This window comes from Nicotiana tomentosiformis, chromosome 3 (genome assembly GCF_000390325.3).
Source record: "Nicotiana tomentosiformis chromosome 3, ASM39032v3, whole genome shotgun sequence".
Lineage (NCBI taxonomy): Eukaryota > Viridiplantae > Streptophyta > Magnoliopsida > Solanales > Solanaceae > Nicotiana > Nicotiana tomentosiformis.
Genome location: NC_090814.1, coordinates 107,575,831 through 107,593,017, shown reverse-complemented (window position 1 = coordinate 107,593,017; position 17,187 = coordinate 107,575,831). Strand labels below are relative to the sequence as shown.

The following is a 17,187-nucleotide window of genomic DNA, read 5'->3' as shown; positions in this document are numbered from 1 at the left end:
AACTACACATTCTTTTCACCTTCATCGTTACCAAACCACCACACCAAACATAAATATCATTTCCCTTACCTTTTCCGCATATATCAATTCTAAGCTAGCACACCGATATGAAAAAATCATCTTCTCTTCTACCACTAATTTTGTTTTAGGTCAAATACATAGTCAACCACTTAAAGTTGGTCATTTTTCATTTGAACACCTCAACTAACCTTTGTACCTATTAGACATTTTAATAACCATTATATTGTACTTATTAAACAAAAATCACTAACATATAAAAAGAGTGATTCTCACTCATACAGGGGCGCGTGAATTATGTTTGATAATAATGCAGTTCTAGTTTCTCTCTCTATTTCTAAACTCCCTCTCCTCTCTTCTCTTCTTCTCTTCTTTTACTCCGTTCTTCTTCTTCTTCTTCTTCTTCTCATTTTCATATTTTTGTTATTCAGAGGATTCGATACCAAATTTTGGTATCAATTGGTATTAGAGCTCGGTGAACGATGGGACCTCGCAGAGCTGTGGATGTTCTGAAAATCCTAATCCAAATTTGCAGGAGCAGTATGAAGTCTGGCTGCACAACAAGAGGATTTGCGAGCTGTAATCGATCAAAAAAGACATGACTTAAGGGAAGAATTGGAGCGCATGCATGCAGAGATGGTTCAGCTGGTTAGTTCTCTCAAAAACTTTATTGATGGGATACACTTGCAGCAACAATCGCGAAAAAATGCTTATACTTCCAATGTTAGAGAAATTGGTGCTCAAACGAGGCAAGGTATTTTAGGACCTAATCATTACTGTAATAATTCTAGTAGTCGTGGCCATAATTTGTTGTTCCCTCGATTTAATGGGGGGAATTTGAAGACTTGGTTATATAGGGCTGAACAATATCTCTCTGTTGATAATACACCCAATAATCAGAAGATTGATTTGGTTGCTATGAATTTAAATGATGAGGCTTTGATTTGGCACCAGTCTTATTCTAAGTATAGAGATTCAACTATTCCACCTAATTGGGATGAATATATTGTTGCACTGGTTGAAACAGTCAGAGAAGAATTTTCATATCCAATGTTGGAGTTGAAGTATGTAACGACTCGACCGGTCGTTTTGAGTATTACAGCCTCATTCCCCCATTTACTGCTCATTTTGCGCTTTACATTTGTTATGCGAGTTGTCGGGGCAGTTGGTTCGGGCTCGGTGAGGTTTCATAATGAATTGAGACACTTAGTCTCAAGGATGAAAACTTACTACCGGCTGTTGACTTATGTGTAAACGACTCCGTAATAGAATTCTAATAATTTCAATAGCTCTGTATGGTAATTTTGGATTGATGAGAGTGTCCGGAAAATCATTTGGAAGCGTGTAGTGATTTTGGCTTGAAACGGATAAATTATGAAATATAAGGTTTAGAAGTTTGACCGGGAGTTGATTTTATTGATATCGGGGTCGGAATCTAGTTCTGAAAAATTTCATAGGTCTGTTATGTCATTTATGACTTGTGTGCAAAATTTAAACTCAACCGGACTTTATTTGATAGGTTTCGACATCGAATATAGAAGTTGGAATTCGTTAGTTTTTATTAGGCTTGAATTGGGGTGTGATTCGTGGTTTTAGCATTGTTTGATATGATTTGAGGCCTTGACTAAGTTCGTATAATATTTTATGATTTGTTTGTGTATTTGGTTGAGATCATGGGGGCCTTAGATGAGTTTCAGATAGTTAACGGATCAAAACTTGGACTTAGAGAACTTTTGAAAAATTTTCAGTTCTAGTGCAATCGCATCTGCGGTGGAATTGGTCGCAGGTGCGCGACCGCATAAGCAACATGTTGATAGCATAAGCGGGCTGGAGCAGCGTAGACAGAGGTCACATATGCGAGGGAAGCTCCGCAACTGCGAGATCACAGATGCAAAGGAGGCAGCGCATAAGCGGAACGGACTTGGCATGGAGGGGCTCCGCATAAGCGGTCCTTGTCTCGCAGAAGCCAGTTCGCAAAAGCGGATTTAGGACCGCAAAAGCGGAAGTTCCGCAGGTGCGGAAGAGTTGACCGCAAAAGCGGTCTTAGAGAAGCCACTAAAAGGGCTGCATGTGCGAAAGCACTAGGCAGTGTACAAAACAGAGGGGTTCTGGGATTTTTCTCACTTTGGACTTTTCAAACACGGGTTGAGGCGATTTTTCAGATATAATTCACGAAAAATCTTGAGGTAAGTCACTTGTGATCATTGTTAGTTAATAATATTGAATTATCATTGAGTATTTCGACTAGATTACGTGTTTTTGAGGTGAAATTCGAGTATCTGGGCCTAGGGATTTGAAAATAAGATTTGGAGATTTGAAGGTCGAGTTGATATCGGAATTTGGTAAATTGGGTATGGTTGGACTCGTGGTTGAATGGGCGTTCATATTTTGTAACTTTTGTCTGGTTCCGAGATGTGAGCCCCACTGATAATTTTTTAGTTGAATTTCAGATTTTTGTTGGAAAATTCAGTATTTTCATATGGAATTGATTCCTATAATTTGTGTTGGATATATCGAATTATTTGTGACTAGATTCGAGGCATTTAGAGGCCGAATCGCGAGAAAAAAGCTTATTGGAATAAAGAATTTGCACGGTTTAAAGTAAGTAACATTTCTAAACTTGGTTCTGAGGGTATGAATCTTGGAATTACGTGTTATATGAATTGTTAGGAGGTAACCCACATGCTAGGTAACGGGTGTGTGGGCGTGCACTATAGAAATTGCGTCTTAATTATTTCCGTGGAGTTGGATAATCAAATAATGATGTCATTATCCACATATACTCTACGTGTTAGAGAAATTGAGTTGAGACTCGTATTAGAGATCATATTTAGGCTACGTGCCGATATTTTTGGGACCCACAAAGGTCGTATTGCTGTTGAATTAATTGTTTAAAAATATAAATTTCATACTTAGTCACATTTATTACTTGCACATCATATCTCAGCCCCTGTTGTCATTCATTGATACATCATATCATTATGTCGGATTGATTTTCCTGTCATGGTGAGCCCGAGAGACTAGAGATTATGAGTGATATTTATGGAATCGGGCTGCACGCTGCAACATGTTTTTTTTATTTATGGCTGGATCTGGCTATTATAGCGTTTGGGCTGAAGGAGTCCCTCTGGAGTCTGCATCCCACACAATGAGCGCGGTTTATTTTATATTGAGGGATGGATCTTCCCTGGGCATGGATCTTCCCTGGGCATGGATCTTGCCCGAATCATTTATATTTTTGGGATAGATTTTCCCTGGCATGGATCTTGCCTAGTTATCTATATTGAGGGATAGATCTTCCCTAGGCTGGATTAGTCTTATATAGTACCGAGTGACTGACTGTCAGTGATATATATTTGGGGATGGATCTTCCCTGGGCTGGAATGACCATATACAATACTAAGTTATTGAGTATCCTGAGAGTGTGAGTACACGAGGTTTCCATTGTGGTACATCACATACAACATGTACTTTTGGTAGGTAGATATAGAGATGCCATGTTCCTCATATCATGCAGAATTTATCTATTTTACTTATATTGGGCTTATCCGTTGAACTTTAGAACATGCTTACATTTTTATATTGTTATTTCTATATTGGACTATACCTGTTGAGCTCGTCACTACTTTCAACCCAAAGGTTAGTCTTGTTACTTATTGAGTACATGGGGTCGGTTGTACTCATACTATACCGTGCACTTCGTGTACAGATCCAGATACTTCCAGATACGTCAGCTACTAGATGTTGGAGTTTTATCTGTTGGAGGCTATCGAGGTAGCTGTTTGGCGTCCGTAGACCTTGACTCTCTTTCCTTTCAGTTATTTGTAATGTTCTATATTTTCATACATTGTTTTATCAGTCATATTATGTTATCATTTAGATGCTCATGTACTCAATGACACCGAATTTTTGTGAGTGTACTTGTATCAGTAATTGTGGAATTTTCTATTAAATTTAAATATTATATTTCCAAACTTAAAAGATTATAGTGGTTTATTGAGCTAATCGGCTTGCTTAGTATTGAGATATGCGCCATCACGATATGCGAATTTTGGGTCGTGACAAAGCATCTAAGGCAAAATGGTTCTGTGAGAGAAGTCCAATTTGTCTTTGCTCGAATGTTAGGTCAATGTGATCTCTCTGTGAGTCAAGCCATTTCATTTTTCTTATGAGGTTTGAAGGAAGAACTGGTTAATCTTGTAAAGATGCACAAACCTCAAACACTCTCAAAAACCTACATGCTAGCTAGGTTGGTTGAGGCTACTTTATTTGCTAATGCTAGAGCACAAAAACACTACCCTTTCTCTCACTCCCACACATCTGTGAAACGACCACCCTATGATCCCCCTTTACCTAAACCTAGCCCTATTAACTCAGTTCCTATGTCCAGACTAGTCATACCAGCTGCCAAAACTACAGTCATCCCTAGAACTATGAGGACCATTTCACCTGCTGAAATGCAAGCTAAGAGAGCACAAGGTCTATGTTACTTATGTGATGAGAAGTACACTCCTGGGCACAAATGTAATCTACCTAAACAATTATTTGTCATGGATCTGGAAGTGTATGAAACTGGAGGTGTGGGAGAGGTTACCCAACATCTGAAGGAAATGGCTCTGTTGAAGAGTGGACAGCTATAGAGAGTGAAACTCATATGCTGTCTTTATGTGCACTAAGTGGTTTGCAAGGGGCTTAGACCATTCATGTCATTGGATACAGCGATAAGAGACCTATACAAATACTCCTTGATGGGGGCAACACCCACAATTTTATTGATGAGGGATCTGCTAAGAGGTTGGGATGCAAGATCTGCCCAATTAAGGTGAGTTATGTGAGCTTGGGAAACAATACTATAGAAGCAACTTATGGAGTGGTTAGAAATTTTGAATGGATGCTACATGGCACAACTTTCACTTCATACTTGATTGTGTTTCCGTTGGGAGATATTATCTTGTTTCAGGGGCACTATGGGTGAGGACTATAGGACCTATAACTATGTACTACTCTGAATTAACTATGGCTTTCAATTACCAAGGAAAGCACCATCTGTTGAGAGGGATTTCAGAAGAATGCAATGTATATAGTCCAAAAACTATGAACAAGTTGAGAGGGGAATATGTGCAATTCTTTATGTTGTAGCTACGTGTAAATGGTTCTATACCAGAAGCTGGAGGCCAACTTCAAACTCTTCACATGACCAAAGATGGTAATATTTCAGCTCCTATTGAACAACTTCTCCTGCAATATCAACAAGTGTTTGTTGAGCCTACTACCTTGCCTCCTCAAAGAGGTGCATTCGACCATAGGATTCCATTGCAACCAGGGATTAAGCCTGTGAATGTTAGACCATATAGATATCCAGCTATGAAGAAGAATATCATTTAAAAATTGCTCAAGGAAATATGGCAACAAGGAGTGATACAATACATCAACAACCCTTTTTCCTCACCTGTGGTATTAGTGGGAAAAAATGATGGAGCGTGGCGATTATGTTTGGACTATAGAAAACTCAACCAATGCACAGTTAAGGATAAATTTCCTATACCTATTATTGATGATCTCCTAGATGAGCTTTAAGGCAACTATTTTTTCAAAAATTGACTTAAGGTCAGGTTATCACCAGATTTGAATGGTCATTGATGACATTCGTAAGACTGCCTTTAAGACTCATATGGGTCATTATGAGTATCTGGTTATGCCCTTTGGGTTAACCAATGCCCCTTCCACTTTTCAGTGCCTTATGAATCATTTGTTCCAGCAATTCCTTAGAAAATTTGTCCTTGTTTTCTTTGATGTATATTCTCATATACAACGTGACTCTCCAAGATCACTTAGTACACCTGCAACAGGTATTTGACACTATGGTTGCTCACAGTTTGCTAGCTAAATTGTCTAAATGTGCTTTTGGAGTCTCAAAGGTTGAGTATTTGGGACACTTCATTTCTACCGAGGGAGTCTCAACTCTCAACTGATCCCAGAAAAATCCAAGCAGTTAAAAAATGGCTAATTCCTACCACTCTCTAACAGTTGAGAGGATTCATAAGTCTAGCTGGATATTATCGGAAATTCATCAAAGGGTATGTGATAATAAGCAGGCCATTGACTGAGTTACTCATAAAGGATGGATTCTTGTGGTCTCCTGTGGCTGATCAAGCTTTCTGTGCTCTAAAGGCAGCTCTAAATTCTGCTCCTGTATTGGCATTACCAAACTATGATATTCCCTTTATAGTGAAAACTGATGCTAGTGGTACTGCCATTGGGGTTGTTCTTATGCAAGCCGATCATCCCATTGCATTAATTAGCAAAGGTCTAGCTCCCAGACATATGGATTTATCTATCTATGAAAGAGAATTGTTGGCTCTTATTTTTGCAGTAACTAATTGGTCTCATTATTTTCTAGGGCAACACTTCATTGTTAAGACTGATCAAGAGGCATTAAAGTATTTGTTAGAACAAAAGTTGCTTATAGACTCACAAATAAGGTGTTTGGCCAAGCTATTACCATATGACTTTGAGATAAAATACAAGAAGGGTAAGGAAAATATTGCTGCTGACTCTTTATCTAGAATCCAAGGAGCAAAGTTGATGCCTATCATGGTATCCTTAGTAAAAGTTGATTTATGAGAGGATATTCAAGCTAGTTGGACTGCAAATTCTGAATTGCAAGCTCTTGTTCTTTCATTACAACAGAAGCCACATAAGCACTACACTTGGGTGAATGAGCAGATCAAAATAAAAAAGGAAGTTAGTTGTAGGCAACAATGTGGACTTAAGGACCAAGATAATTTATTTATGGCATGCCACTCCAACATTAGGTCACTTGGGGATGATGCAACTACCAGAAAAATCCTCACATACTTCTATTGGAAGGGAATCAGAACTGACATTATTGATTTTATCCATAAATGTGATGTCTGCCAGCGGAACAAATATGACACAGCTGCCTCACCTGGCCTCCTTCATCCTCTCTACCTATTCCTGTTCTTCATTGGACTGATATCAACATGGATTTCATAGAAGGCTTGCCCAAATCTATAAGTAAAACAGTTATTTCGGTCACTGTGGATAAGTTAACTAAATATGGCCATTTCATTGCCTTGGCTCATCCCTATACTGATCAATCTCTTGTCCACATCTTTCTCGATCATATTTTTAAACTTCATGGATTTCCTGCTGCCATCACTAGTGACAAGGATCCCATCTTCATCAGTTCTTTTTGGCAAGAGTTCCTTGCTGCTCAAGGTGTCACTCTATAGACTTCTATTGCATACCATCATCAAACGGATGGTCAAAATGAGGTCCTTAATCGATGTTTGGAAACTTATCTAAGGTGTTTTTGCACTTATTCACCTTCTGATTGGGTGCACTACCTTTCTCTGGCTGGATGGTGGTACAACTCCAGCCATCACTCTGCCATTCACACTTCTCCTTTTGAATTGTTATATGGGTTTCCTTCTCCTTTGCATCTACCTTATTTACTTGGGGAGCCTAACACCACTTCTATTGAAGTACTACTATCACGCGAGTTTAAGATTTACTTAGCCAAGTTCCACTTGTCTCGCGCACAACAAAGGATGCAAGCACAAGCTAATGCTCATAGGACTGATAAGAGTTTCAAGGTTGGTGACTGGGTATTTGTCAGACTTCAGCCTTATAGACAGTCCACTCTCTCAGTCTCTCCTTATAACAAGTTGACTTCACGATACTTTGGACGTTATCCAATTGTGGAAAGAGTAGGTGTTGTTGCTTACAAGCTCCTACTACCTCTAGAGGTCCTGATCCACCCCACATTCTACATCTTTCAACTTAAGTTCTGTCATGAAATTCCGACCCAAATCATTCACCCCCTTGTCGTGGATTTGGCCAGCCCTTTATGCCCATTCCCTGAAGCTATCCTTGCTCGTCGATTAATCAAAAAGGCAACAAAGCTGTTGCTCAATGCTTAATCAAATGGACAGATTTGGATCCTTCTTATGCTACTTGGGAATTTGCTCCCAACTTGAGGAATCGATTTCCTACCTTCACCCTCAAGGACAAGGGTGTTGCTCATCGAGGGGGTATTGACACATATATTGGGACAACAACCAACATGGATGCCACTTCAGTAGCCGAGTAGATAATGATTAGGATATTTTAAAAGTTAGCTTCAATTAGGCCTTCAAATTGTAATTCAGCTTTTGGCGGGAAAGTAAGTTACGCGCATTAGCCAGCTACTTTGCATTTTCAATTACATAAATATAGAATTGTAATAGTAAAGACGCATGTTTGATATGATAATACAGTTCTAGTTTCTCTCTCTATCTCTAAACTCCCTCTCCTCTCCTCTCTTCTTCTACTCTGTTCTTCTTCTTCCTCTTCTTCTCATTTTCGTATTTATGTTATTACTGTTCATTAGAGGATTCGATACCAAATTTTGGTATCAATTAAATCTTTGGCATGTAGCGGTTATCTCTGTTTTGTGTGGTTGGAATTGAATAACACAGATGAAGCGGACTAACTCGTCGGATCTCGACCTGTGTTATCTATTTTGGTCTGACTGAGGTGTTTCATTCGCTGCATATTGTTTAGGATCATTTCCGATGGTGTTTCGGAAGAGGCGTCGCCAAGTTTTTTCTGTTTTGGTGGTTGCAAATTGCAATTGAAGAACACGAAGGGGAAGAAAAAAAACTTTTTTTTCCTTTTGTTATTTGATACATGTTACCCAGTGATTGGTCCATCTTCCATGTGAGCGCACTTGCAAATCACGCGTTTCATTTTTAAGAGAGATTGAGACTCTGGGGTATGCTATAATGGCTGTTAGAGTGTCTAACATGTACAATGGTTAGTTGAGGTGTCTAAATAGAATTTGGTACCAATTTTAAGGGGTTGTGTATGTATATGGCCCCTTTTTTTTTTTTTTTTTTTTTTTTAATAAGATACAACACTAATAATGCTGCTAAGTCACGTGGCCATCCAGTTTAATTGTGAAATAAGACTTCAATTCAACTTATTCTAAGAAGATGATGATGATTGCTCGGTGTTAGATAATAATTTTTAAATGGACAGCCAAATTAAAATATGTTGAAGAAATTTCACTAGCTCATTTTTTTGGATATCTTTACTAACTTTCACACGAATTTATACAAAAAAAAAATTGTGAAATAAATTACTGATCCAATAAGAAAGTCACCAATAACTGATGTTGCAACAACAAAAGAAGTCAAGACCCAATGTTGTAAAGTGGAAGACAAAGTTGACTCAACAAAACCAGCTATATTGAGTTGGAAAGTGAGGGCATTTGTGATGTAATCGGGAAATGGTAAGGGTGTTTTTGAATTGAACTCTAAATAGAGGGCACGAATGTAATTTCATAAAGTTATGGGTAAATTTAGACAAAGAAATAAGTTGGGAAAAAAGAGTTTGAACGCATTCCACTCACGGCTTATGTTAGCGCCATCCAATCAAAACATAATTAAGCCGGCAGACTCGCCCCACCGTTACAACAGAGAGAGCGCTCATAATTTCCGAAGCCTCACTTTTTTCCCTCTTTCTTTTTGAAAACCCTTTACTAGCTACGCGCACAAAAGCAGCCATAAGCCAAAGTAGAAGGAAATTCTCTTTTCCTCTGGCAGATCGATAACGTGTGCAGTTTACTCCTGATACTTTCAAGTGTGTGAGGGAACCAACAAGGGAAAACGGTAAAAGGAAAATGCCGAGAGAAATTATCACACTGCAAGTGGGACAATGCGGGAACCAGATCGGGATGGAATTCTGGAAACAGCTATGCCTCGAACACGGTATCAGTAAAGAAGGCATTCTTGAAGATTTTGCCACTCAGGTTTTGTAACTTCTTCGCTTTTGTCATGTTTTCAGTGTGTGGGTATGCAGTTATTAAAGTAGTATTGCGCTTCGTATTACATTTTGACTTGCGTGTTATGCTTTATTTTTGTACTTATTGAAATGTTTTACCTTGCAAGTTTTTTTTCCACTGTTTGGTTGGGTATAAAAAGTCAGTGACGAACATTCTGGTAGGAGGAGCAATATAGGTCATATAGATAGTGGTTGGTGAAATTTTTAGTTATTAAATGTTGATAATAGTGTTGTTTGAAGTAAGTGAGGAAATTTATTTTCACTATTTCGTGAAAATTAATTTCCTTGGAGAAAACATTTTCTACAATTCACTTAACCAAACACAAAATTTCAGAACATTTTCCAGGAATCAAACACGCCCTAGGAGTGTTATGCTGTTAAAGCTCCTGATTTTACCTGTTAAGGTATATGCTTATCTGAACTGTACTTATTTCATCACCTTTTTAGGGAAAAACCTTACTATTAGGTTTCCTGGGTTATTTTTTTTTTTTGGGTGTTTATTTTGAAATTAAAGCCGTCTAGACGATATTGTTTTACAATTGATTTACTCGTTTCAATTGGGCTAGTTTTGTGGCGTTTTGTTGTTCCTTTTCTGCAGAAGGAAATTGATTGCTTAAACGATGGAAAATGAAATGTGAATCTTAGAGAAAAGGGGCTAATATTAAAGTACCGTTTTCATCGCAGAGGTAGTTAGATCTATTTTCTTTTTTGTGTTCAGCATAAAATGCAAATGGTGATAGTTACAAGTGACAAGTCAGAAGAGGATTAGTTGTTAGATCATGTAGCAGGTAGGTAGCAAGCGTTTTAGTTGAGTTATCTCTATGGCAATTAACTTTAGTGACTCTGAGATCTACATGGGAAGCTAAACATCCCTCCAAAGTCCATACCAAAGACGCATCACATTGTAAGTAAAACATCTGACTATTACCACGATGATCCTTTCTATCCAAATTATTGGTCCTTGTTCAGTTATACACTTATACTACAGCACTACGTGGTTTACTTTTGAAATATTACATGGTTTTGCTTGGAATTTTTTGTGCTGGACTTTTCAGAAAATGATAAACGTGTTGTTTCTAAGAAATTAATTTGAGGGAGCTTGAAACAGGATTTGTCTGCAACTTATAGATATGATTCTTTCATTTTCTGATCTGATTTATGCTACCTAGTGACCATGGATGTTTATACATGTACATACAACACTGCCATTGAGCCACATGCATGTGAATGGTTGATCTACAGGTCCATGTCTACTTAGACAGAAGGTTCTTATTTGTTTTACACACTTGCTTGTGTGTGATTAAGTGTTTGTATTTTCATCTTAAGACCACTCTTTTATACTACATGAATAACCTACATTACTTTATTGTGTTGTTTATGTAATGCTGCAGGGAGGTGATAGAAAAGACGTCTTTTTCTATCAAGCGGACGACCAACACTACATACCTCGAGCATTATTGATGGATCTAGAGCCCAGAGTGATTAACGGTATACAAAATGGTGAATATAGGAATCTCTACAATCATGAGAATGTATTCATTGCAGATCATGGAGGAGGTGCTGGAAATAATTGGGCAAGCGGATATCATCAGGTCTATTTATTTTCTTAGATCTTTGTTTCAGTTTGGTAAAGATGAGTACTTTTCTAATCAAGATATGTAGTTATTTATAGAAAAAGATTAATCATAGGTAGGAACAAAGTAATGTCATTGCATACATATAAATATTCTCTGTTAGTTTCTGGATTACCCTTTATTAAGAATTCCATCTTCTCAAATATGCTCCATCAATGTTATGTATGCTTTCTCTGTGATGGTCACTGGACTTACATCTTTCAAGAGGTCTGCAAATAAGCTTGCTTTTCTTTGCTGTCCGTTTCATTTTGTTGCCCTTAGAGCTTGGATTGGTAGTTTCTGACTAATTTGGTAAAATCATTTCTTTTTATCAGGGTAAGCAATATGAGGAGGATCTAATGGACATGATTGACAGGGAAGCAGACGGAAGTGACAGTCTCGAGGGTTTTGTTTTATGTCATTCAATTGCCGGTGGAACTGGCTCAGGTTGACTCCTATTACCAAGTTCGTGCAGATTGTGATAACGTCAGAAAATGAGTGACTCAGAATTTGGTGTGGATATTCAACTATTATGTTGCTAATCACTGTTTATATGCAGGTATGGGCTCATATATATTGGAAACTCTGAATGATCGCTACAGCAAAAAGCTTGTTCAAACCTACAGCGTCTTTCCTAACCAAAATGAGACAAGTGATGTGGTTGTACAACCTTACAATTCGCTTTTGACACTCAAGCGGCTGACACTGAATGCGGATTGTGTAGTTGTACTTGATAATACTGCACTCAATAGAATTGCTGTGGAACGCCTGCATATTACAACTCCCACTTTTGCTCAAACAAATTCATTAGTGTCTACTGTAATGTCAGCAAGTACAACCACACTACGTTACCCAGGATACATGAACAATGACTTGGTTGGCCTCCTTGCTTCGTTGATACCTACACCAAGATGCCATTTTCTTATGACTGGGTATACTCCACTTACTGTGGAACGTCAAGTAAGATTTCTGCTCTTATCTTGTCAGTGTTCGGTTTTTTTAAGTGTTTTAAATATAACTGTATTGGCAATTGCTGATTATTATTCTTTATATAATGTGCTTTCCTAATAGCTCAGTTATTTTTTTCCTAGAGAAGCAGAAGTCCAATGTGGACTTAAGTGACCCATATTCATGCTGTCCACTGATCAATTGTGCATACCAGTTTATTTCTTTTTAACTCCATGGGATGAGAGAAAATGTTGCCTGATTCATGTGCTCCCATGAATAAAAAAACAGAATTTAAAATATATAATCCTAATTAATGGAGATCAATTTATCTTGGTGCAATTCATTTTGTGAAGCTTGTCCCAGTTTTCTCTGCTATACCTTTATAACTGCCCTACTATCGAGAAACAGAGAATGACAAATTGGCCATCTCAATAAATGGGTGGTTATTTCTTTTTACTCCACCCTCCCACGTTCTATCCACTATCGCCTTTCTTTTTTCCCTTTCTGTTTATTGGTAAAATTGTATCATGTGGCATGTCTGTGACCCATTCACTAGTGACAACTGAAGCAGTGCTACTAATCATTTTTGCAGGCTAATGTAATTCGCAAGACAACTGTACTTGATGTCATGCGAAGGCTCCTTCAGGTCTGGAAACCTGTTATTTAGGTTGTTCTATTGAAAGTATTTGCAGATATACTTAAGGACTTTCACTTTGCAGACCAAGAATATCATGGTGTCATCCTATGCTCGAACAAAAGAAGCCAGTCAGGCTAAGTACATATCCATATTAAACATTATTCAAGGAGAAGTTGATCCCACTCAGGTATTCTTGATACTTCTTAACAACTTTTGTGGAGTTATTCCTTTTTTTCTATTGCTCTTGCAATAGAAAGTCTGACTGTTTGAAGTGTTTTTACCCCAAATTGAGGCATCTTTTTTTCAAATATTTAAGTTCTTTCTGAAGTCCATTTGATAGAAATTTCTTTTAATTCAGTGAAAAAGGTTCTAGGTAGATTTTGAATCTGACTTTTTGAAAATCAATCACACCGCGTGAGTCATGTTTTTGAAATTTGAATCACAAACTTGTGTTATTATCTAATCCTTTACTTGCAGTGTTGCGCTTAAGGAGTTTCAAGATTATTTCATTTGCAACTTAGACATAGCATTATCATCTAACCCCCAAAGGGGACATTTGTTTTCCCATTTCGTACAACAAAATTCCTTTATTCTTAACTTTTAGAATTCTAGGATTCCATTGCTCATCTGTTGTCTACTTCCCGAAATTTGTAAGCTTGGAGCATATAGCGACACAAACTTATGCATATATAAATGCACTTCTGACAAAGATATCATTCAGCTGTTTTTGACCCATGTGATGTTTCTGAAATCAGGTCCATGAAAGCCTGCAGAGAATCAGGGAAAGAAAGCTTGTTAATTTTATTGACTGGGGTCCTGCTAGCATTCAGGCACGTGTTTTGGCCACAATGAACTTTAGATTTCGTTTTTTATCCTATTTCTGCTGAACTTTGACTTTGCACTACCTTCCTTGGCAGGTTGCTTTATCTAGGAAGTCTCCCTATGTCCAGACGGCTCATAGGGTGAGATTTAATTCTAAGTCTACTTGTTTAATCTTTTACGCCAAAGGCTGTTCATTTAGTTGTACTGCTTGGGAACTGCTTAAATGACTTTCGTTGAGATTAAGAAGGCTCAGTAATGTGAAGTCAAAGCTTGTTGTCCAGTAGTTCGGCTCACCAACAAATTGACTGAATTATGGGACTCATAAATTTAAGTTTTGATAGCATGAAGCAATTGCTCTTCATTTTTTTGAAACTGATGCTTGATCCACTAGATGTTGTTTCTGAAGCTAAAGGGTTTACAAAGTTTATAGTTTGAACTTTAAAAACGGACCTACAACATGAGTTTTTGAAGTTGCAAACATAACAATACTGATAACTTACTCATGTTTGAAAAGCGCATTTTTTTTACAATAGGCAAATATAATCTCTACTTCAGAGCTGACATGATCTCTAAAAAGCATCAGTTGAGGCAAGCCGGATTAGTTTGCCTATCTTGGTCTTTACATTCTATTGTAAATCTGCTTTCCTGAAAGTTGTTTTGACATTTAAAGCTGCTTCTTTCCTGAAAGATATGTAATATTACTTTGTGTTTGTCAATGTGTCAGGTTAGTGGTCTCATGCTGGCTAGCCATACTGGTATCCGGCACTTATTCAGCAAGTGCTTGAGCCAGTATGATAAATTGAGAAAGAGACAAGCCTTCCTTGACAACTATAGGAATCATCCAACGTTTGCTGTAAGTTCTTGTTCAACTGTCTTTCAGATATTATGAATAAGAGGCGGCATAGTGTATAGTTTAATTATTGGTTAGTCAGTGCCCATTCCTTTAGCCGAGGGTATATCGGAAGCAGTCTCTCTGCCCTTCCAGGGTAGGGGTAAGGCTGCGTACATCCTACACTCCTCAGACTCCACTTGTGGGATTATACTGGGTTGTTGTTGTTGTTGTTGTTGTTATAGTCAGTGCCCGTTCCGACTAGGGGCAGAAGTAGTGTCGCAGCTACGGGTTCGGTCGAACTCAGTGGCTTTTGCTTAAACTTTGTATTTGTATTGAAAAAATCATTAAATGTGTAAAAATATTTAATTGCGAACCCAGTAACTAAAACGAGCTAGGGTTCGGTGACAAGATTAGAACCCACAACCTTAAATTTTTGGCTCCGCCTCTGATTCCGACCAGGGGATTTAGTTTTTATGTCTAAAAATTGTCTGCTTGCATAGCTGAGAAAGTGAAAAAGAAAACAGAGCACACATTTGTCATGCTCCGTGGTTTCTGCAAAAGTGAAGCTAAATCTGGAGATTTCTCCATTGAAATCTATCAATGTCATTAAGAAACTATGACATGCTTTCTCCTTTCATATTGCTGTCATTATAAAACAATATCCGTGTTTATAACTGAAGTTGACATGTCTTTAAATAAATTTAATTGATGAATATGCGAAGCTGATATTCTATAATTAACCAATTACATAATAAAGTAATACTTCCTCGGTTTCAATTTATGTGAACCCATTGACTGGGCACGAAGTTTAAGAAAATAGAAGAATTTTAACTTGTGGTGTAAAATGAGGCACATATATTTTGTGTGGCTATAAATCATTTCGTAAAGTTAAGTTGTTTCCAAATAGGGAAAGGGGTCATTGTTTTTGGCACGAACTAAAAAGGAAATAGGTTCACATAGATTGAAACGGAGGGAGTATTATTTTTCATTGTAAGAAAGTATGGTCTTTAGAAGACAAAAGAGAACACTTGAGTGTGAAATGTACTTGATGGCACATACTAAAAGACTAGTTATTAAAAAGGCGCTGGATTGACGCATTTTTGTATAGGTTTACTTTGTCATGAGATACTTCTCTAAAAGAACAAATGGAGCTGTATGTGTTACGGAGAAACAAGGAGCTAAATTCAGAAAGTAATATGAGTTTCTTCTGAAGTACAATCTTGAGAATATAATCCGAAATCTTGAGAATATAAGTGTTCTTTGTTATCTTTTGACTTGTGGGAATGGGATGTACAGTTGAACCTCACAACCTGTGCTTCTTTGAGGAGTTACAATCCTCAGCAATAGATAAGCTTGGCAATTTGAAGAAAAGATTGCATCTATTAATCTGTCAATGTTGCAGACGAAGACGGTGTATTTGTTGTCTGATCTCCAGTTTGAGTGTTTTGCTCCCAGTCGAGCTCCTTGCTTTTATCTTGTGCAACAAGGAATTATTTGTCAAAGCGGGGACCAAGAACCCAGCTTTAAGCAGCATGCACTTTCTTGTAGAAGCTTTTGTCAGTTGCATTGTAGCATGATGTTCAGTTGTTTGCTCAAGCCTTTTTCCTCTTTCTTATATTTTCATGCCTAATGGGCAGGACAATGATCTATCAGAATTTGACGAATCTAGAGATGTGATTGAAAGTCTAGTTGACGAGTACAAGGCTTGTGAGTCCCCAGATTACATCAAATGGGGAATGGAGGTAAGTGCTAGTACTAGTACTAGTCTGTATTGCTTTTTATTTCATGTGCTGCATCACAAATGAGCTATATCTATTTGTGCAGGATCCCGACCATGTTCTAACAGGCGAAGGAAATGCTAGTGGGACTGTTGATCCCAAATTATCTTTATGAGCAAGCTTACTATTCTCTGTCTTTACTTTGCAGAACAAAAAGGAGAATTTATTCGATGTAATTATCTCTGTAATTTAACCCTGATTAGTCTTCTATACTTCGTGAGAAGGATGAGAATTCAATTTGGGGCTCAACTTATTTGTTAGGGTCATTTGGTTACCGGTAGTATCAGTGAAAATAATCTTGGCCTGTTAAGCAATGAATTGAACCCTTAAGGAAAAAAAAGAAAATAAAAAGCAATGATCTTATGTAATCGAATGATGTGCAGGCTTTAAAAATGGTTTGGGGAGGTTGTTGAGGGGAGGGTGGAACTTCAAAAGTTTGCTCAAGAAGAGGATTGCTCAAGATCGTATAAGAAGACTAATAGCCTCATCCCCATCAGATGTAAGAATATCAACACCCCAGGTTTGGGATTGAAAATATCAAATTATCAATACCCCTATTTCACGTACTCCCAATGAGATCTATATTTATGCAAAGATCTAAGTTTAGTTGTCAATTTTTCATTCCAATTAGTAGTAAACGACTATGCAACTAGGAATGTAAATAAGGCAGGGTAGGGCGGCGCCTTGACC

General features: G+C 37.7%; 1 protein-coding gene and 1 long non-coding RNA gene across 2 annotated transcripts; both read left to right on the top strand.

The window, feature by feature from the left end:
• The first annotated feature begins 525 nt into the window (after positions 1 to 525).
• On the top strand, positions 526 to 3,951 carry LOC138907143 (uncharacterized). The gene is made up of 2 exons (XR_011414902.1): positions 526 to 666; positions 3,728 to 3,951. It is a non-coding gene; the product is annotated as an uncharacterized lncRNA (long non-coding RNA).
• A 5,547-nt stretch (positions 3,952 to 9,498) lies between these two features.
• Positions 9,499 to 16,746, top strand: LOC104109398 (tubulin gamma-1 chain). The gene is made up of 11 exons (XM_009618683.4): positions 9,499 to 9,835; positions 11,259 to 11,459; positions 11,816 to 11,927; positions 12,040 to 12,440; positions 13,021 to 13,074; positions 13,148 to 13,252; positions 13,821 to 13,895; positions 13,983 to 14,027; positions 14,612 to 14,740; positions 16,357 to 16,461; positions 16,544 to 16,746. The coding sequence occupies exons 1-11, from the start codon at positions 9,707 to 9,709 to the stop codon at positions 16,610 to 16,612; spliced, it is 1,425 nt and encodes a 474-aa protein (XP_009616978.1). The 5' UTR covers positions 9,499 to 9,706; the 3' UTR covers positions 16,613 to 16,746.
• Positions 16,747 to 17,187: the final 441 nt, after the last annotated feature.

What these genes read in the sequence shown, in the direction of transcription:
- LOC104109398 (XM_009618683.4), top strand. Translation starts at nt 9,707, where the DNA reads ATGCCGAGAGAAATTATCACACTGCAAGTGGGACAATGCGGGAACCAG. An exon ending in TTGAAGATTTTGCCACTCAG is followed by an intron (nt 9,836 to 11,258) that starts GTTTTGTAACTT and finishes GTAATGCTGCAG; the next exon opens with GGAGGTGATAGAAAAGACGT. An exon ending in TGCCGGTGGAACTGGCTCAG is followed by an intron (nt 11,928 to 12,039) that starts GTTGACTCCTAT and finishes GTTTATATGCAG; the next exon opens with GTATGGGCTCATATATATTG.